The 20243-nt window shown below is 49.4% G+C and overlaps 1 protein-coding gene across 4 annotated transcripts; it reads left to right on the top strand.

Moving 5' to 3' along the window:
* The first annotated feature begins 931 nt into the window (after positions 1-931).
* Positions 932-19584, top strand: RAD51D (RAD51 paralog D). 4 transcript variants are annotated; one of them, XM_036078703.2, is made up of 10 exons: positions 938-1186; positions 1490-1584; positions 1772-1890; positions 10100-10181; positions 10434-10568; positions 11096-11191; positions 15177-15267; positions 15391-15461; positions 18029-18193; positions 18359-19584. In XM_036078703.2, exons 1-10 carry the CDS (start codon positions 1105-1107, stop codon positions 18440-18442), a joined length of 1020 nt encoding a protein of 339 aa, XP_035934596.1. In that variant the 5' UTR covers positions 938-1104; the 3' UTR covers positions 18443-19584. The 4 variants fall into 4 exon arrangements, with proteins under 4 accessions (XP_035934599.1, XP_035934596.1, XP_035934597.1 ...); XM_036078704.2 differs by having other exon boundaries at positions 944-1186; positions 1490-1551; XM_036078706.2 differs by lacking the exon at positions 11096-11191 and having other exon boundaries at positions 932-1186.
* The last annotated feature ends 659 nt before the right edge of the window (positions 19585-20243 follow it).

Genomic DNA, 20243 nt, shown 5'->3' with positions numbered 1-20243 from the left:
TGGGGCTCACAGCCCACATATAGCCAGGTTTTATGGCTAGAACTCTAAATGTGCCACATCCTCACCACAAGTGTCTTCATGTGTTGAGTGACAATGGTGGGTGCCACAGAGGAATACAAATATGGGCCAGACATTTTTCTGCTCGCAAGGAAACCACCTTACCAGAGGAAAACCTACACACAACTCGGACAGGAGGAAGAGAGGCTATTGAAACAGCACTGACTTTGCACTCAGATGTGGATTTGTCCGGCTCTGCACCTACAGGTTGTGTAACCTCTGGCAAGTGACTTCACCTGGCCGATCCTCAGTTTTCGCCTCTGTGAAATGGGGACAAAACCAGCACCGGTCTCACTGGATTGTGAGGAGGTATCCCTGTAAAGTTGTGCTATGTCTTCCAGAGGACGAGGCAAAGCAAAGGGACATCTAAAAATGCCAAATCATATTTTTTATGTTCCACATCAGCAGGGCTTTTGTTGTTGCTATTCATCCAAAAAAATAATGTTTTTTTTTCCTTCAAAAATAGAGACGCAGATGCCCTCTCTGCGCTCTGCTGCTTCTTAACACCTGCCATCCAAACTGTAATTACCCGGTATCTTTGATTCCTCTTCGCTATCCTCGTCACTAACGGGTAGGCGCCTGAGCTCACGGACGCTCCGTCTGGTCGAACTCCGCCGCCCAGCGTCTAGAACAGAAGCGGGCGCAGCACGGTCTCCGCGCGCGCCCGGGGAGGCGGGTGGAGGCGGGTGCGGGCGCCGCGTGCCGGCCGTGCTGGGCCGGGAGCCGAGCGCTGGGGGCGCCCGCCCGAAAGGGCGCGGGGGCGTGGCGTGGCTCCGGCCCGCGCGCGCGCGGCTCCGCCCCAACCTCCCTGTCGCCGCGCGGCCAGCAGATGGCGCTGCAGGCCCGTCCCTGGCGCCTGGAAGGCGGAAGCGCGGCGAGGCGCGAGCGGCTGGGCCGCGGCGCAGGGACCCGGCGGGGGCCACGCCCTCCGCGCCGCCGCCTGCGTCCCTTCCGGAAAGGGGTGCCGCCGGGCGTGAGCGGAGAGCCCGGCGGATGCCCGCGAGATGAGCAGTCCGGAGGCCGGCGCCCCCGCGGCTCCCGGGGAACATGGGCGTGCTCAGGGCCGGGCTGTGCCCGGGCCTCACCCACGACACGGTCGGGCAACTGAGGAGCCGCGGGATCAAGACAGGTGACCGCGTGCGCGCCACCCAGCTGGGCACAGCGCGGACTCGGCGCCCCCCGCACCGGCGGACCCCGGAGGGGCCGTCCCTTCCGCGCTCTGTAGAGGCTCGGGAAGGCGGGAGTGGGGCCCGCCGAGCCCCGCGGGGAGGGCAGAACCCGCCAGGCCTGCGGCTCTGTGCTTTTACCTGGGCCGCCTGAGACTGCCTGCCCCGAGGTAGAACCGTCACCCCGCTTTAGGTAGAGGGGAAGCCAAGTGTGGAAAGCCCGGGCCTCCCTCCCTACTAATCAACCACGTGGGTTTTGTTTTCAGTGGTGGACCTGGCTTCCGCAGACCTGGAGGACGTGGCCCAGAAATGTGGCTTGTCTTACAAGGTGAGCCGCCCCATCTCCACGCTCCAAACCTGGGTGAGTCTGAATGCTCACCCCTGAGCCAACGGAGCAGAGGGTTCCCAGAGGTTGATAAGTAGGGTGGGGGGAACGTATGAGACCCTGGGATGCCCCCTGCTCTGGACGTATATTGCTGAGTACTCTGGGCTGCTTTGGGTTGAAGCATGCCCGGCCCCACCCTGAGTTGCCCCTGCCCCTTCCGCAGGCCCTGGTTGCCCTGAGAAGAGTGCTCCTGGCCCAGTTCTCAGCCTTCCCCTGCAATGGTGCTGATCTGTACGAGGAACTAAAGACTTCCACTGCCATCCTGTCCACTGGCATTGGAAGGTTTGTATGTGTGCTTGGGGAGGACGGTGAGAGGCTAGAGGACAGGACTGGCTCCAGGGTGGCCTCTTACGCCTGAATCTAGAGAGAACGGGGTTTTTCAAGTAGTGATGGGGGCAACATGGACAGATGGTCAGGACTTCTGAGTTCTCTCACCCTATAACAGGGTTTCTCGACTTCACACTTTGAACATTTTGGGATTTGTAATTATTTGGGGGGGGGGGGGCTCTGTCCTGTGCGTTATAGGGTTTTTGGCAGCATTCCTGGCCTGTGTTCACTAGATACCAGTTGTACCTCCATTCTCCCCATGTTGTGACAATCAAAAATGTCTGGAGAGGTGTTGCCAGATGACCCCAAGGGGGGCAAAATTGCTTCTGGTGGAGAAGCACTATCCTATAACACGAGATGTCAGTATTTCATTATTATTAGATGAGAACAACTCCGCTCTGGCCCTGCTTCCCACTCTACCTCAGGACAGGGCGAGAGAACGTGGCAGGACTGACACCGAGTGCCCCCTGGGTCCCGGCCACTGACATTAAGTTACGTAATCTCTTCAGTGACCCTGCGCGTTAGTGATTACTAACCAAACTTGAGTTTAGCCCAAGAGGAGGGAGGGGTGAGGAGTGGGGGGAGCAGCCCTGGGATACTTGATCAGAACCGGGTGTGTTCCCCATACTCTGCAGCAAGAGGGGCCAAGAGAGCTTCCGTGGAGGAGGACTGCCATTCCCCTGTGTTGTTCGGAAAGAGTTGGAAGACAACAGCCAGTTTCTGGCCAAGGGAATCTGACCTCTTTCCTGTCCTGTGTGTGCAGAATTTGATGAGGAACTCTGCCACCAGCAAGGTCTCTGGATTGGTTTGGCCATTGCTGTTTCCCTGACACGTTCTCTTGGCAAGGTTCGCACAGCATGGGGCTTGCTCCTCCTGGGTGGGGGTCTGCGGCTGTTGGCCATCAAGCACCCACTCTATGCCTACCACGTGCCAGGTATGTGCAGATGATGGGTGTACGAGTCTGGCACGGCTCCTACGCTTTATGAGCGTGGGGCCTAGTGGGTAGATAGAAGAGCTAGTCAGTGGGAGAAAAGTGGAAGCATGTGTGGAGGCAGCAGAAGGAGGGACTGATTAACCCGAACCAGCCCTGGGGCTTTGGCTGCTTATGAAACCAACATAGGCAGTGGAAGCGCTTAGGGAGCAGTCCAGTGATAAATGGACAGGATTGTGGCCTCAGTGGGTCGTTGCAAGGGAGATCAGAGTGGTTCCAGAAAGCCCTGTGGAGGAGGCAAGCCTTCTATGAGTGCCTGCGGAGAGCCTGGCACCAGTCTTGCACTTCGCAGTACATGATTTCATTTTTTCTCCACCACCACCAATGAGCGCGTTACAGTTAAACTCAACCATTGGAGAGACAAGGAAACTGGGGCTTAGTTTAAGTGGCTCGCTTAAGTTCGCTCAGCTAGTAAGTAGGAACACCAGGAGCTTGGGGTCACATCCATCATGCTCCTCACTCTGACTCCCCAGCCCTGGTGCCTCCCTCCCAGTGGGAGACCGTAATGCGAAAGGGAGCTGTCGGCACAGGGCAGAGGTGTGCAGGGTGGACAGGACTGGGGAGGCTTGCAGGAGAGAGGCCGAGAGAGACAGCGGTGGTGGGGTCCGTGAGTCCGATCCAGGGCAGGTGACAGCAGGAGACGTGTTGAAAGGAGGTATGACAGGCCTTGCTTCTTGGTGGGATGTAGGCGTGAAGAGTCAGATCAGGCGCTAGGTTTCTAGTCCTGCTCACAGTGTTCTGTGGACACTGGACGGATGTAACTTTTAAAAGGGAGGTAGAGAGTTATGTAGTCATACAATTGGGAAATGCTTCGTTCACCCAAAGTAAACGCCTTTTTTTTTTAAGATTTTATTTATTTTTTTTATTTTTATTTTTTTAAGATTTTATTTATTTGACAGAGACAAAGTGAGAGAGGGAACACAAGCAGGGGGAGTGGGAGAGGGAGAAGCAGGCTTCCCGCCAAGCAGAGAGCCCGATGAGGGGCTCGATCCCAGGACCCTGAGGTCATGACCTGAGCCGAAGGCAGACGCTTAATGACTGAGCCACCCAGGTGCCCTGTCAATGCGTTTCTTAAAAGCTGTGGGCCATCTCAGAGCCTGATGTGCACTGTGAGTCTTTACAAGGACACCAGAGCATGAAGTGTACGTTGCAAGAAGTTGTATCGACTGGGGGAGATAAGTGGTTCCCTGAAGGCTGGAGCTATATCTCGTTCATCTCCGTATCTCCCTCATTTTATTTACTTTTTTGAACGTATTTCTTTTTTTTAAAGATTTTATTTATTTATTTGACAGAGAGAGAGCACGAGCAGGGGGAGCGGCAGGCAGAGGGAGAAGCAGGCTCCCCGCTGAGCATGGAGCCCGACCTGGGGCTCCATCCAGGACCCTGGGATCATGACCTGAGCCGAAGGCAGACCCTTAACCGACTGAGCCAGGCACTCCTGTATCTCTCTCATTTTAGAGTAAGGCCTTCAGGAAATGTGAGGTATGTAGGCCATGTTGGAATGAATGGCTGGAAAAAAAAAAAAAAGCTAATTCCAAGGGAAAGGTGGAGGGTAAGTCCCAGAAATCAGTTGTATTCAGAACAGGTGGTAAGGCCCAGGTGTGGTTTTGCTGCACAAGGCAGGCGGGGGGAGGTCTCTCTCCACTGAGTTAGAGGTGAGTGGGAGGAGGGTCCTCTGGGCGGTAGGAGAGGTGAAATAGGAACACAGGTGAGAAGTCGGTTGAGAGGCGGATTTGGGAATTCCTTCTACAATGTCCTCACAGCCAAGAATGAGGTCGATTCTGGTCTGGAGCGTCAACACCAGTGGGTTAGGCCAGGCTACACATTAGAATCATCTGGAAGGTTAAGAAATATTTATGCCTGGGTCCTACCTTTAGAAATTCTGACTTTATTGCTCTAGGCCGGTGGGTCCCAAACTTGTCCGCACAGTAGAATCACTTGGGGAGGGCTGTCTGCCTGGCTCAGTTGGTGGAGTGTGTGACTCTTGATCTTGTGGCTGTGAGTTTAAGCCCCATGCTGGGTGTAGAGATTACTTAAAAATAAAATCTTAGGGGCGCCTGGGTGACTCAGTCAGTTAAGTGTCTGCCTTCAGCTCAGGTCATGATCCTGAGGTCCTGGGATCGAGTCCTGAGTCAGGCTCCCTCCTCAGCGGGAAGTCTGCCCCTCCCCCCCAATAAATAAATGAAATCTTAAAAAAAAAAGAATCACTTGGGGAATCTTTAAACATTCCCGAAAGTCACGCCTCCTGCAGACCAATTAAATCACATTCTCTGGGGATGGGACACAGGCATCAGTAGTGTTTGAAGTTCCCAGGTGACTCCAATGTGTAGACAAGTTTGGGAACTGCTAATACAGGCCTCTTTTTCAAAACTCCTCTGGTGATTTTAATATGCAGGCAGGATTGAGAATCACTAGTCTAGCCTAGTGGTTTTCAAACGTGAACATGCATCCAGATCACCTAGAGGCCTTGTTGAAACTCAGATCCATTCTCCAGTTTCTGATGCAGCGGGTGCAGGCTGGGGCCTGAGAGTGTGCATTTCACACCACTTCCCAGTGATGCTGCTGCTGGTCTGGGGACCACACCAGGAGAACCACTGCCGTGATGGAGCTATTGTCTGATCCCAATGGGAGAAGCCACAGGGCTGGAGTGGTGACCAGAGCGTTTTGACTGGCAGGGCCCTGTGCTTATAATCATGGGGTCCTTGGAATTGGAATCAATAGGGTTTTTTCCTATTTTTCCTAAGGTGCTGATTGGCACACACAGAAGGGTCATGGGAGAGACCATTTTGTGAACCATTTCAGAATACCGGGCCCCGTGAAGGTGTTTGCAGAGCTGGAAAAGGGATGCGTGAGGTCAGGACGCAGAGTCATTGGTATGGGCTGTGGTTCAGGCCACAGGTTGGGCAGGGAGTGCAGTGTGGTTAGTGACCTGTTTCATGTTCAAAGACAGAACATGGATCAGGAATTGGCTATATCTTGGGTTTACCTGAAGGCTTCCACAGCCAGAGTGTTGACAATATAGTAACTAAATACTACTGTTCTACCACTTGTTTCTCTGGCAACATTTATTGTGTGTCTCCTCTGTTTCCAGCACTGTGCCAGTGTCCTTGCCCCTGGGTGCTCTCGGCCAAATGGGGATGAGAGACAAAAACAAGCACATAGGAAATAATCACCAACTCCCAGAACTAAATGAATTCAGCAAGGCCGCAGGATACAAGATTAGCACATAAAAATCAATTGCGTTTCTATATACTCAAAATGAACATGTGGAAATGGAAATTAAGACGTAATACCATTTACAGTTGCTCCAAAGAAAATGAAATACTTACGTCTACAAATAACAGAGCAGGTATAGGAGTTGTATGCTGAAAATTAAAATTTGCTGATGATAGAAATCAAGAGGACCCAAATAAATGGAGAGACACACTGTATTCATGGATTGGGAGACTCAGCATAGTAAAGATGTCAATTCTCCCCCAATTGCCCTATAAACTTAATTCAGTTCCTACCAAAGTCCCAGCATATTTTTTTTTTTGTAAAAATAAAGCTTATTCTAATAATTACATGGAAAAGCCAATGACTTTGAATTGCTAAAACTTTTTTTTTTAAGATTTTATTTATTTATTTGACAGAGACAGGGAGAGAGGGAACACAAGCAGGGGGAGTGGGAGAGGGAGAAGCAGGCTTCCCGCCAAGCAGGGAGCCCGATGCGGGGCTCGATCCCAGGACCCTGGGATCATGACCCTAGCCGAAGGCAGACACCCAACCAACTGAGCCACCCAGGCGCCCCTGGATTATTTTTTAAGATTTTAAGTAATCTCTACGCCTAATGTGGGGCTCAAACTCACAACCTTGAGATCGACTTCCATGCTCTTCCAGCTGATCCAGGCAGGCACCCTAACACTGTCAAGCTTTTAGAACAAAACGGAGGAGAAAATCTTTGAGAACTAGGGCTAGGCAAAGGGTTCTTAGACTTGACACCAAAAGTGTGATCAATAAAAGAAAGATAAAATTTTTAATCAAAAAAATAAAATAAAAAATGAATTCAGAATTAAAACTTTTGCTCTGCAGAAGAGAAAAAGACAAGCTGTAGAGTGGGGAAAATATTTGCAAGCCTCATATTCAACAAAGGACTTGCATCTAGAATATATAAAGAATTCTTAAGAGGTGCTTGGATGGCTCAGTCAGTGAAGCTTCTGACTTCGGCTCCGGTCGTGATCTCAGGGTTCCGGGATCGAGCCCTGCGTCAGGCTCCCTGCTCAGAGGGGAGTTGGCTTGTTCCTCTCTCTCTGCTCCTCCCCCCACTCATGCTGTCTCTCTGAAATAAATAAATAAAATCTTTAAAAAAAAAATTCTTTTTTTTTTTTTAAAGATTTTATTTATTTATTTGACAGAGACACAGCGAGAGAGGGAACACAGGGGGAGTGGGAGAGGGAGAAGCAGGCTTCCCGCTGAGCGGGGAGCCCGATGCGGGGCTTGATCCCAGGACCCTGGGATCATGACCTGAGCCGAAGGCAGATGCTTAACGACTGAGCCACCCAGGCACCCCCCCCAAAAAAAATTCTTAAAACTCCCAACAGTGAAACAATCCAGTTAGTAAATGGAGAACAGACATGAACAGATATTTTACCAAGGAGAACATACAGATGTCAAATAATCACACGAAAAAATGTCAAACATCATTAGTTCTTAGGGAAATGCAAATTAAAACCACAATGAGGGGCACCTGGGTGGCTCAGTCTGTTGAGCTTCTGCCTCTTGATTTCAGCTCAGGTCATGATCTCAGGGTTGTGGGATCGAGCCCCATGTCTGTTTGTCCCTCTCCCTCCCCTTTAAATAAAATCTTAAAAAAAAAAAAAAAAAACCCACAATGAGATGTATTACCACATACCTACCAGAATGGCCATACCAAAAAATGGTGACAAGACCAAATGCTGGTAAGGATGTGGAGAAACTGGATTACTCATACATTGCTAGTGGGATAGTAACATGGCATAGCCACTTGGGAAAGTAGTTTATTGTTTCTTATAAAATTAACATGTGCTGCAGCCATCAAAAAAAAAAAAAAATGGAATCTTGCCATTTGCAATGACGTGGATGGAACTAGAGGGTATGATGCTAAGCGAAATAAATCAATCAGAGAAAGACAATTATCATATGATCTCACTGATATGAGGAATTTAAGAAACAAGGCAGAGGATTATAGGGGAAGAGAGGAAAAAATGAAACAAGATGAAACCAGAGAGGGAGACAAACCATAAGAGACTCTTAATCATAGGAAACAAACTGAGGGTTGCCGGAGGGGAGGGGGTGGGGGATGGGGTGGCTGGGTGATGGACATTGGGGAGAATATATGTTGTAATGAGCACTGGGTGTTATATGCAACTGATGAATCACAGACCTGTATCCCTGAGACAAATATTACATTATATGTTAATTGAATTTAAATTTTAAAAAAGAAACAAAAATTGACATGTGCTTACCATACAACAGTTGTGTTCTTTTTTTTTTTTTAAGAGATGGGGTAGAGGGGCAGAGGGAGAGAGAATCTTAAGTAGGCTCCATACCCAGCACGGAGCCCCATGCCGGGCTCAATCTCACAACCCTGAGATCATGACCTGAGCCAAAATCAAGAGTTGGACACTTAACTGACTGAGCCACCCAGGCACCCCTTTAATATTTTATTTTTTTAATTTAATTTAAATAATTTATTTTTTGAAAAGATTTTATTTATTTGACAGAAAGACAAAGTGAGAGAGGGAACACAAGCAGGGGGAGTGGGAGAGGGAGAAGTGGGAGGGAGCCTGATTCAGGGCTCCATGCATGTGGGGCTCGGTCCCAGGACCCTGGGATCGTGACCTGAGCCGAAGGCAGACACTTAACGACTGAGCCACCCAGGTGTCCCTAATATTTTTAAGTAATCTCTACACCCAGCGTGGGGCTCGAACTTCCAACCCTGAGATAGAGTCCCATGCTCCACTGACTGAGCCAGCCAGGCGTCCCCTGGCAGTTGTATTCTTAGGCATTTATTCCAGAGAAAGAAAAACAGGTTTACACAAAAACCTGTACACAGATGATCATAGCCATTTGATTCACAATTGCCCCAACCTGGAAACAGACTTCAGTGGGTGAATGGTTAAACAAACTTGGTGCATCCATACCATGGGCTACTTCTCAGCAATAAAAAGCAACAGCTACAACAACTTGGACAGATCTCAAGGGAATGATGCTGAGCAAAAGAAGCCAGCCACAACGGCTACATACAGTGTGATTCCTTGTATGTAATATTTTTGAAATAACATCATAACAGAGATGGAGAACAGTTGGTGGTTGCCAGGGATTCAGGGTGGGATGGAGGGGTGTGGCTATAACAGGGTGACGCAAGGGAGACTTACAGTGATGGAAATATTCTGTATCTTGCTTTTGGTGGTTGCATAAACCTACACGGGTGATAAGTTTGCATAGAACTGTACACACACACGGAACGCCAGGGAAATCTGGATGAGCTCTGTAGACTGCACCGCGGTTGGGTTGCAATGTCGTACAGTACGAGAGGCCACCATTAGGGGAAGTGAGGGGAAGGGTACACGGGACCGTCCTGTATAATCTTTTTTTTTTTTTTTTTTTTTTGCAATTTCCTATGAATCTATAATTATTTCAAAGTTTAAAAAATGATGGGGGTGCCTGGGTGGCTCACTAAGTTAAGTGTCTGCCTTTGGCTCGGGTCATGATCCCTGGGTCCTGGGATCGAGCCCCACATATTGGGCTCCCTGCTCATTGGGAAGCCTGCTTCTCCCTCTCCCCGCCCCCCCACTCTTGCTCTCTCTCACTATCTCTCTCAAATAAATAAAAATCTTAATAAATAAATAATGACAAATTATGGGAAATGCTACCAAGGAAACCCATAAGGGATAAAGGTTGAGGATGGAAGGAGGACTCTTTGCTGGGGTGCAGAGACCTGTGGAGAGCAGAGGATCTTCAGGCTGGCAGTGAACAGATGAGGGGCCCAAGGAGGAGCTTGTAGCCGTGCCCTCTTTCCCTAGAGATGTTCAGACCATCTCTGGACAGAAGCAGTGCTGGGAAGGAATGTCTTGCTTTTCTTCTTAGTTCCTACTCCCCTCTGTTCCCACCAGTCTGCTGGGTTGATTCTCTTCCTTCCTCTTCTTTCATCAGCTTGGACAAACTGCTTGATGCTGGTCTCTACACTGGAGAAGTGACTGAGATTGTAGGAGGCCCAGGTAGTGGCAAAACCCAGGTACATGGGCGGCCGGCAGCCAGGAGGACGAGGCAGGTGGTGGGTGGGAAGGAAGTGGGAAGGTGGGTGCATAGCTCTGGATCTCTGGGGGAGCTTCTGCCAATGTACTTGTGATTCAGGGAGATGGGTGGTGAGAAGTGGGGCTTCAATATGGCCCATTCGTGTCACTGGGATCTGGACAGGATTTGGTGGGGGCTCCCATTCTGGGCCCTCTTTGGGAGCTCAAGTTCTCTCAATGCCTTATCTCCTCAGGTATGTCTTTGTGTGGCTGCAAATGTGGCCTATGACCTACAGCAGAATGTTGTATACATTGATTCCAGCGGAGGACTGACAGCCTCCCGCATCCTCCAGCTCCTTCAGGCCAGAACCCCAGAAGAGGAGGAGCAGGTAAGGGGCAGGAGGCTTGAATTCCTTTGAGGTTCTGACACAGAAAGACCCCATTATCCCTTATATTGCAAGAATTTTGGCCATTTGGATGAACAGTCATTTCTGGCTTTGAAACGTGCTGTTCTGTTAATTCTTCCTGTGTTCTTCAATTCTTCCTGTTATGATATTATCCCAGCTTGGATGCTACCCCCACTGATTTCCCAGGTGACCCAGCTCCTTGTACACCCTAACTCAGGGCTGGCAGGCACGCAGCATCTGTGTTTCCTTCCCATTACTTGCCATGGCAGACGTTCCTAATCAGACCTGCCATACTTTCCCGCTGAGCCGTGACTTGGCTTTGCAGCTTGGCACCCAGGCAGCCACCACTGTGAGAACTGGCCCAGGAGAAAAAGCCCATTTGCCATCTTGGACCAGAGTCCTTATGTCTAGGGGTCTCTTTCTGCTCAGCTTTAAAATCCCTCTTTATCTTGCTTGAGCCCCTGCTCCCTCTTATCCAAAGCCCCTCCTTCCCTTTCCTAACCCTTTAGGCAGGAGCTCTCCAGAGGATCCAGGTGGTACGTGCGTTTGACATCTTCCAGATGTTGGATGTGCTACAGGACTTCCGGGGTGCTATGTCCCAGCAGGTGAGCCTGTTGTTCTGCCCCTCCCTGCTTCACCCAGCTTGCCGGGGCTGTCTACCTGTGGGCAGGTGTCCTAGCACAGACTGTTTGGAAATGCAGATGTGCCATCTGGTGACTCCAGCTGTGCCTGCCACAGGATGGGATGGGATTCCTGTGTGCTTAATTCCTTCCTGAGTTCCTTATTGCTTACCTGCCCATCTTCCCCACTAAACAGTAAGACCCTTGAGAGCAAGGATCATGTCGTATTCATTTCTGCGTTCATCCCTCCTGGATCATCGAGGATTACTTTCAGCTGCAAGTAATAGAGTCTGTGTGACAGGCACTTGAACCTTGAGGGCATTTAATTATCTCTCATGAGTCTGGAGGTTGGCAGGTCCATGGTATCAGGGCTCTAGTTGGTGTGTCTGATTCTCTTGCTCTTCCCCCTCATGATTGCAAAGTGGCTGCTATAGCTCTAAGCATCACATGCTCGCACATCAAAACCCGTATTCAGGGCAGTAATAGATGGCCCCTTTTCTGCATTTCTTCCCTTTAATCAGGAAAGAAAAATCTTTCTCCAAAACCCACTAGTAGGCTTCGCCTTACATCTAGTTGGCCAAAATGGAGTTTTATGTGTATCTTAGACTAGGGGTTGGGCCCACCTTCCATGATGTCAGATTTCTGCCCACTACCTGAACACATCCAGAATCCTGTTAACAAGGAAGAGGGGTTTAGAGCGGCATTTGGGTTGGTACCCCATTTTACCTGCTGGGTGCTTAGACAGGATTTGGTGCACTGATTTACAGGCTATTAGATTTAGAAAGACATCTTAGAATAGCTCAACTCTCGTTAAACTTCCTCAGACCCCAAAGCATAACATGTTCCTATGGGCATACCCAAGATTGTATGTAAAGTAAATGATTTCTACAAACTTTAGAACACTTAATAGTTGAACAGATACTTGCCATAGGAGCTGTAGCTGGTTATGACCCATGTGTGTTGAGACATGAAGTCAAGTAGCCCCGATCTAATCCAGCCCTCTCATTTCTAGAGATGAGGAGAGTGAGGACCAGAGAAGTTCAGTAAGTTGCTCAAAGTCACTACATAATTAGGATAAGAACTAAATCTCTCAACTCCCAGGTCAAATGACGTGTTTTTTTACTGGAAGACCATTATGATAGTATATATTCTATTATGGCATAACAAGTTACCACAAACGTAATGACTTAAAACAACACGTTTACTACCTCACAGTTTCCGTGGGTCAGGAGTCTGGCATGGCTTAGCTGGGGCTTCTGTTAGGATCTCAGTAGTCTGTAATCAAGATGGCAGCTGGACTGTGTTCTTATCTGAAGGCTCAACTGGGGAAGAATCTGCATACATGTTCACTCAGGTTGTCACCAGAACTCATTTCCTAGTGGGCTCAGTGTCTTGCTGGCAGTTGTCCATGCTCCCACTGTTCTCTGCCCTGTGGCCCTTTCCATAGGCAGTTCACAGCACGACCACTTGCTTCATCAAAACAGCACAAGGATGAGAGCAAGGGGCGCCTGGCTGGCCCAGTCGGTTAAGCCTCTGACTTCGGCTCAGATCACGATCTCAGGGTCCTGGGATTAAGCCCCTCATTGGGCTCTGTGCTCGGTGGAGAGTCTGCTTCTCCCTCTCTCTCTTTCCCTCTGCTCCTCCCCTCACTTGTGCTCTCACTCTTTCTCTCTCAGATAAGTTAAATTAAAAAAAAAAAAGCAAAATGCAACATGCAGTTTCATGTAACATAATGTAATCTTGGGAGTGACGTCCCATCACCTCTGCCATATAGCATAGCTTCATCAAGAGAGTGACATTCCAGCACCTTTGACACTGTATTAGTCAGAAGCCAGCCACAGGACTCGCCCACGGTTGGGGGAAGGGATTACACAAGGCTTGAATACCTGGAGGTGGAGGTCAAGGGGCCACTTTCGGGTCTGTCTGCCACGGATGACCTGATGGCTCCCTAGTTACCAGCAGTGAAAGGCTGGCTGTCTGCATTTTAGCCAGAGATTTTAACCTGCTCTCCCAGAGTGAGGAAGAGCTAAGCTGGTTTCAGTTTTAGCTTCTCTTCTTTTCTGCCATCCTGTCTTAGATGAGTGGATGACATGAGAGTCAGTAACTGGACAATGAAGGAAGACATGCTTTTAAAAGACAGACCAGATTATGCTGAAAATCCAAGATTTGGCTCGCATGAAGTGAGAAAGAACGTTGTGGAAACAGAATCAGCAAATGACTTGGACATAGTAAGGGAGGTTAGGTCCAAGAAACTAGGACGGTGCTAATGCATGTGTGGAGACAAAAGATGATGGTTTTAACATGGCTGTCTATATAGTCTGTATTTGGAACTGCTTTAGATGCGGAAGATGAGGCCCTAGAGGCATGATCTAGAAGGAGACTGAAGTAAAGAGAAGGCTAACCCCTTCAGCACAGGGAGTTAGGAATTTGGGAAGTAAGCAGAAGAGGGAGAAGAGCCTGGCAAGATGGTGGTGGGGAAGGCTGGCCATAAGAAAGATGGCCGCTAAGAAAATTCAGGACTGGGGGTGCCTGGGTGGCTCAGTCAGTTAAGCATCCCACTCCTTTTTTTTTTTTTTTTTTGAAGATTTATTTATTTGAGGGAGAGAGTGTGTGTGAGCGAATGAGTGGGGGGAGGTGCAGAAGGAGGGGGGAGAGAGAGAATCCTGGAGCATCTCTGCTGAGTGGGGAATCCAATGTGGGGCTAGATCCCAGGACCCCGAGATCATGACCTGAGCTGAAATCAAGAGCCGGCTGCTTAACCAGCTGAGCTACACAAGCACCCCAAGCATCCCACTCTTGATCTCAGTTCAGGTCTTGATCTCAGGGTCCTGAGTTCAAGCCCGTGTTGGGCTCCACTCTAGGTGTGGAGCCTACTTTAAAAAAAGTCTCGGGGCACCTGGGTGGCTCAGTCAATTGAACACCTAACTCTTGATTGCGGCTCAGGTTGTGATCTCAGGGTCCTGGGATAGGGCCTGGGATAGTCTGCTTGCCCTTCTCCCTCTCTTTTTCTCCTTCCCCTACGCATGTGCACGCGCTCTCTCTCTCTCTCACACATACATACATACATACATACATACATACATAAATAATCTTTAGGGAAAAAAATCCTAAAAAAAATTCAGGACTGGGGGCCTGGCTGGCTCTGTGGGTGTAGCATGTGACTCTTGATCTCGAGGTTGTGAGTTCAAACCCCAAGTTGGGTGTAGAGATTACTTTATAAATAAGTTAAACAAAGAAAAGAAAGAAAATTCGTGACTGGGGCCACAGAACTTGGAACAGGGATTTCTCAAATTTAATTATTTTGGTGTATCTGTGATGTCCTGTGATTTAAACCCCCTCTATCCACCCAAGTCTTCAGTAAAATTGATTATACCTACAAATGGAGATGGGGAAAAAAGACCTTACTGAAATTCCATGATGCCTGCACAGCTGTATTTGGGGTTGGAGAACTTATTTCTTTTTATTTCTTTTTTATTTTTTTTAAAGATTTTATTTATTTTTCAACAGAGAGAGAGACAGGGAGAGAGGGAACACAAGCAGGGGGAGTGGGAGAGGGAGAAGCAGGCTTCCCGCCGAGCAGGGAGCCCGATGCGGGGCTCGATCCCAGGATGCTGGGATCATGACCTGAGCCGAAGGCAGCTGCTTAACGACTGAGCCACCCAGGCGCCCCTGGAGAACTTACTTCTTATCAGTTTTTTTTTTAAAGATTTTTTTTTTTTTTTTAACTTATTCATTTTGACAGCACAAGTAGACAGAGCACAGGCAGAGGGAGAGGGAGAAGCAGGCTCCCTGCTGAGCAGAGAGCCCGTCGATATCCGGCCCCTGGGATCCTGACCTGAGCCGAAGGCAGATGCTTAACTGACTGAGCCACTCGGGCGCCCCCTTATCGGTTTCTGATAGAGGAGCAAGCTTGCTCTATGTTGGACGCCCCCTAGAGGCCAACTGGTTTATGGCCTCTGCTTCTCCCCAGGTGAGCAGTGCCTTGGCGACGGTGAAGGTGGTGGTTGTGGACTCGGTCACTGCGGTGGTCTCTCCACTTCTGGGAGGTCAGCAGAGGGAAGGTAAGAGGTGCCGCAGAGCCCAGGTCCGGGATGTGATCTTGCCTCCCAGCTCTGGAATGCATTCCCCGGTCAGCCCAGTCCCAGGTGCCCTGCTGCCCTCACCCTGTGCTTCTCCTCCTCCAGGCTTGGCCTTGATGATGCAGCTGGCCCGAGAGCTGAAGACCCTGGCCCGGGACCTTGGCATGGCGGTGGTGGTGAGGACGTGGGCTTCACCAGCCTGCTGGTCTTATCTCTGCTCCCTGGGCTTTGCCGAGGCAGGACCTGACTTCGAGTTCTAGTTCCAGCTGTTTACATTCCTTAAATGGCAACTTAACCCCCAACGTGGCCCTTTAGGAAAGGATCTTAGCCCAACTTCCCTGGGCCATCTAGAGCCCTGGACTGTGATGGGATCGGACATAAATAGCCAAGGGGTCAGGGACAGTCTTGGTTTTCTTTTTACTTCAAGACAGGTTTATTGAGGAATAATTACACACAGTAACTTTCTCCTCATTTGAAGTTTGGCTAACAGTTACTAATGTATCCGCTCTTGTTACAAGGCACAATCAAGATCTAGAATATTTCGGTTACCCCAAAAAGGTCCCCAAGCCCCAGACAACAACTGATCTGGTTTCTGTCCCTATAGTTTTGCCTTTTCCGGTGCTTCATAGAAAGGGATGTTTTTGCTTTCGAAGTAACTTTTTCTGCTTTCGGAGGACTTTTTTTAAAGCCTGCATGCTTCTCATAGGGTAAAAAATAGTTAAATATAGGACTCAAATTTGTAGTAAATCTCCACATCCACAGAAAACATATTCATATTTTTATATATCTCCATAGAATCTCTTTTCTCTGCATATATGTGTGTATTTTTAACCAGTTTTCCAACTAAACTGTAACCGTGTTTAAAAAAAAAACAACTCATCTCATTCCATTTCCCATGTCTTTAAATAGATGCTTTAAGAATGCCATTTTTAGCTGTTACATATTTTATTTAATACCTGTGGTACAGGGGTCAGCAAACTTCTGTAAAGGGCCAGAGAGTAAATGGTTGAGGCTTTATGGCCAGATGGTTTCTGTCACTGCTTCTCAGCTCCGCCTAGATTGTGTGAGAGCAACCACAGAGAGTCCCTAAACAGAGGGCATGGCTATGTTCCAGCCAAACTTGACTTTCAGAAATAATTTTGGGGCCACATTTGGCCTGTCGGGAATAGTTTGCCAAACCCTGGTATCCCATAATGATCTATTTCTTGATTTGGGGCTTGTAGGTCATTACCGGTTTTCCTCTTTTATTTTCTTTTTAATTTTTTTTGTACGTGTTCTGTAATTTTTTTTTTAAAGATTTTATTTATTTATTTGACACAGCAAGAGAGAGAGAGCACAAGCGGGGGGAGCAGCAGAGGGAGAGGGAGAAGCAGGCTCCCCACTGAGCTGGGAGCCCGACATGGGGCTCGATCCCAGGACCCTGGGATCATGACCTGAGCCGAAGGCAGACACTTAACCGACTGGGCCACCCTGGCGCCCCTGGTTTTCCTCTATTTTAAGTAAAACTCTGGGGCGCCTGTTGGCCCAGTCGGTTAAGCGTTGGATTCTTGATTTTGGCTCAGGTCATGATCTTAGGGTTGTGAGATCGAACCCCACATTGGGCTCCGTGCTCAGCAGGGAATCTGCTTGAGATTCTTCCTCTCTACCCCTCCCCCCCTGCTCACGTGCTTGCTCTCTCTCTCTCTAAAATAAATATATAAATCTTTAAGTAAAACTCCAGTGAACACCCTGATAACCTAAATTTCTTTGCACATTTCATAATTACAGAGTCAGGGATACACATTTTTTTAAATTTATTTAATTTATTTATTTTTAAAGATTTTATTTATTTATATGAGAGAGAAAAAGAGAACCAGAGAGAGAGAGAGCGAGCCGGGGGGTGGGGGGCAGGCAGAGGGAGAGAGAGAAGCAGACTCCCCACTGAGCAGGGAGCCTGATGCAGGACTCGATCCCAGGACACTGAGATCATGACCTGAGCCGAAGTCAGACGCTTAACCAACTGAGCCACCCAGGAGCCCCAGGAATACATACATTTTTAAATGTGTAGATATGATACCACCAAATTTCCAGGAAGGTTATACTAATTCGTACACCCACCAGCAGTGTTCTTAAATTGAGTCCCAGGGCCTCCCTCTCCTGACTTCAGGCTGTACATGATCACCTGCTTGTGGCCCTGGCTTAGGCAGTGGGGACTCAGTGATGAACAAGCTGCAGCCCCCTGCCCCTGGTTGGGGGGCCGGTGGGGAGACTCTCATCAAGGGATGCTGTGAGGCTCAGGTTGCCTACCTATGACTATCCTGGGCACCGGAGAACTGACTGACCAGATTACGACCTCCCTTTCGAAGCTCCCACGACCCTCTACACGCAGATGTACTCCCTGCCACAGAGGGCTGGGTGGTATGGTCTCAGAATGCCTGTCTGCTGGGTTGGGGGTATAGGAGGCGCAGGCCCACCACTATCTTCCCTCCAGCAAAGTGCAGACAGAGATGCTTATTCCCAGACCTATGCGCTATGATCTTCTGCTGGAGTCAAGCCTGAGGCATGGTGATTTCGTGGAAAGAGTTGAGCACAAGTGAGGACCTGGGGTTCTAGTTCCAGACCAGCTGTCAACTCAGGGAGCCTTGGGGAAGTCCTTTCTCTGTGTTGGGCCTCACTTTTCCCACTTGCAGAATGAAGCAGGAGGAACAGATATCCTCTACGCCAGTATTATCAATCTGGAAGTCTTTGCTTCTTTCTGCCTCAGGTGACCAACCACATGACCCGAGACAGAGACAGTGGGGAGCTCAAACCTGCCCTCGGACGCTCCTGGAGCTTTGTACCCAGCACCCGGATTCTCCTGGACATTGACGAAGGAGCAGGAGCGTCGGGCAGTCGGCGCAGGGCATATCTGACCAAATCTCCCCGTCTGGTGAGCCGGCCACAGGGGAAAGCCAGGGATCTGGGCCCTTGAGGGTGTTTGTGTGCCCAGATGTCTCATAGGGGAATTCTTGGACGCTGAGACCCGCAACCAAAGAGGCTGCCTGCTTGAGTTGCTTAACTCAAAAACTTACCCTTCCCTCCTGTCTTCTTCCAGCCAACAGGTTTCCAGGAGATGGTAGACATCGGGACCTGGGCGCCTCCAGAGCAGAGCCCAGCGTCCCAGGGAGATCAGATATGACTGTGCTGTTGATTGGGAAGCGGGGGCGTCAAGTGCCCCACCTCTCTGCACACTAGCAGCTGCTGGTCACTGCTACCCGGTACTTGGGACTGCAGTAGAAGCTCTTGGGCTGGGCACAAGAGACATCTCTTTCCTCAGCTTCTCTTTCTGTGGAAACAGAGCTACAGGCGAAAGAGGATTCGGTGGTGGAAGGACCCAGAAACTCATGCTCGTGCCAAGTTTTCTTCCTTGTTTCTATCATATATGTTTCCTTGCGAGCAGAGTTCACCCTGGCCTCCGGCCTCTCTGAAGAGGCCTGCTAGTGACCGGACAGAACCCTGTGTGTCACCATCTTACCCACGCTCCATCCTCACACAGTGACGGAGCTCAGAAGCCTCTGCTTCTCTCTCTCTTTTTTATTTTGCCTCTGTTTTTCCATCTGTAAGATGGAGCTCCCTTTCCCCTAGCTTTGTCTTTGAGTTACTGGGTGGAAGCAACCTTATAAATGCAAAGCCCTTCTTTATCCATGTCATGCTCTTAAAAATATAAACAGGAAATTCCTTGAGCCCCAGAGCCACCTGATTTCCCCCCAGAAGGATGTTTTTCAGTTTCCCCTAGTGAGGTTCCAAAGAACAGTTCTTCCTTTTTTTTTCCTCTTGCTGATTTGGTTTCACGCACCTGCATGCATCACCATGACTAGGTGAGACTGTGAACTTGCTGCAGTCCCAGGGATATAATTTAACAGGAAGGGAGGATGTGGCCACAGTGAATCCAGCTACTTGTTTATTATGCATGGTGCCCTGTAGGGTCCCTCCACAGTATAGAGGTGCCTCACAGCCAGAGGTGCTGAACCATGGCCTTGCCCATAAACAGGAAAGAATTTGCACAGTAAATACAGCCAGCTGGGAAAATTGATGCTGGCGTAAATAATACATGGCAAATCTAGTCTTTTATGCAGAAGTTCATTGCCGGTGGCTCCAAGATGCAATATAATTCCCCTTCTCTTCCTGACAGCTGTACCGCAACCTGGTGCCCTAGTGTATGAAATAACCCCCCATCTGTTAGCGGCACTGTGGCCGTCCATCTGAGAGCCGTAGCCCTGGCTGGGGGGGGAGAGGAGGACACCAGGGGAGGAATAATAAAAAGGCAAAGTAGAGAAATGATCAGAATTGTTTACTGTCCACATTTTTTACAGGAAGTTCGCCTTTCTCGGTTAGAGAGCCTGTCGTGATTAATTAGTTGTGTCTTGGCTGCAGGAATAGGGGGCAGAGTTCCGGGGGGAAGATAGGACATGAAGATGATGAACATAGCAGAGACAGAAGCAGGAAGCATGGAGGATTGGGAGTGAGTGGCAGACCGGCTCCAGGGTATCTGCCTGCGTGAGGAAAGGGTTGGGGAGCCTAGGACTGGGGGGAGGCTGGCCCTGCTGCCTGCAGAAAGGACCCCAGGAGAAACGAATCTTCCATATCCTCATACCATAAGTGGTCGGCTCATTTCTGCAACCATCATAGGAAATGGGACGTTAAGCGAGGGGATGGAAAATCCCTGCCACTCCTACTGGGGGGTCTCACCAATCTCCCAAGCATTCTGTTTTTGTGGAACTTGGGAGTGTTTTTGCAGTTTTTCTCCGCACGGCCTTCCAGGCAGGCACAACCTACTAGTGGGAGTGGGCATTCGAGGTGGAGCCTCGTTGCCCTCTCTGCCCTGGGCAGATCTGCCATGTTCCGTGTATGTTGTGAGTCAGGACCCTGGAAAAATGGGGTCTGAGAGGCCTGTAAAGACCATGTGCCCCACACTGTCACTTAACAGGGAAGCTGAGGCC

This window comes from Halichoerus grypus, chromosome 2 (assembly GCF_964656455.1).
Source record: "Halichoerus grypus chromosome 2, mHalGry1.hap1.1, whole genome shotgun sequence".
In the NCBI taxonomy this organism is placed as follows: domain Eukaryota; kingdom Metazoa; phylum Chordata; class Mammalia; order Carnivora; family Phocidae; genus Halichoerus; species Halichoerus grypus.
This window is presented reverse-complemented; position numbering and strand designations above follow the sequence as displayed.

What these genes read in the sequence shown, in the direction of transcription:
- RAD51D (XM_036078703.2), top strand. Translation starts at nt 1,105, where the DNA reads ATGGGCGTGCTCAGGGCCGGGCTGTGCCCGGGCCTCACCCACGACACG. An exon ending in CTGTCCACTGGCATTGGAAG is followed by an intron (nt 1,891 to 10,099) that starts GTTTGTATGTGT and finishes TTCTTTCATCAG; the next exon opens with CTTGGACAAACTGCTTGATG. An exon ending in TGACCAAATCTCCCCGTCTG is followed by an intron (nt 18,194 to 18,358) that starts GTGAGCCGGCCA and finishes GTCTTCTTCCAG; the next exon opens with CCAACAGGTTTCCAGGAGAT.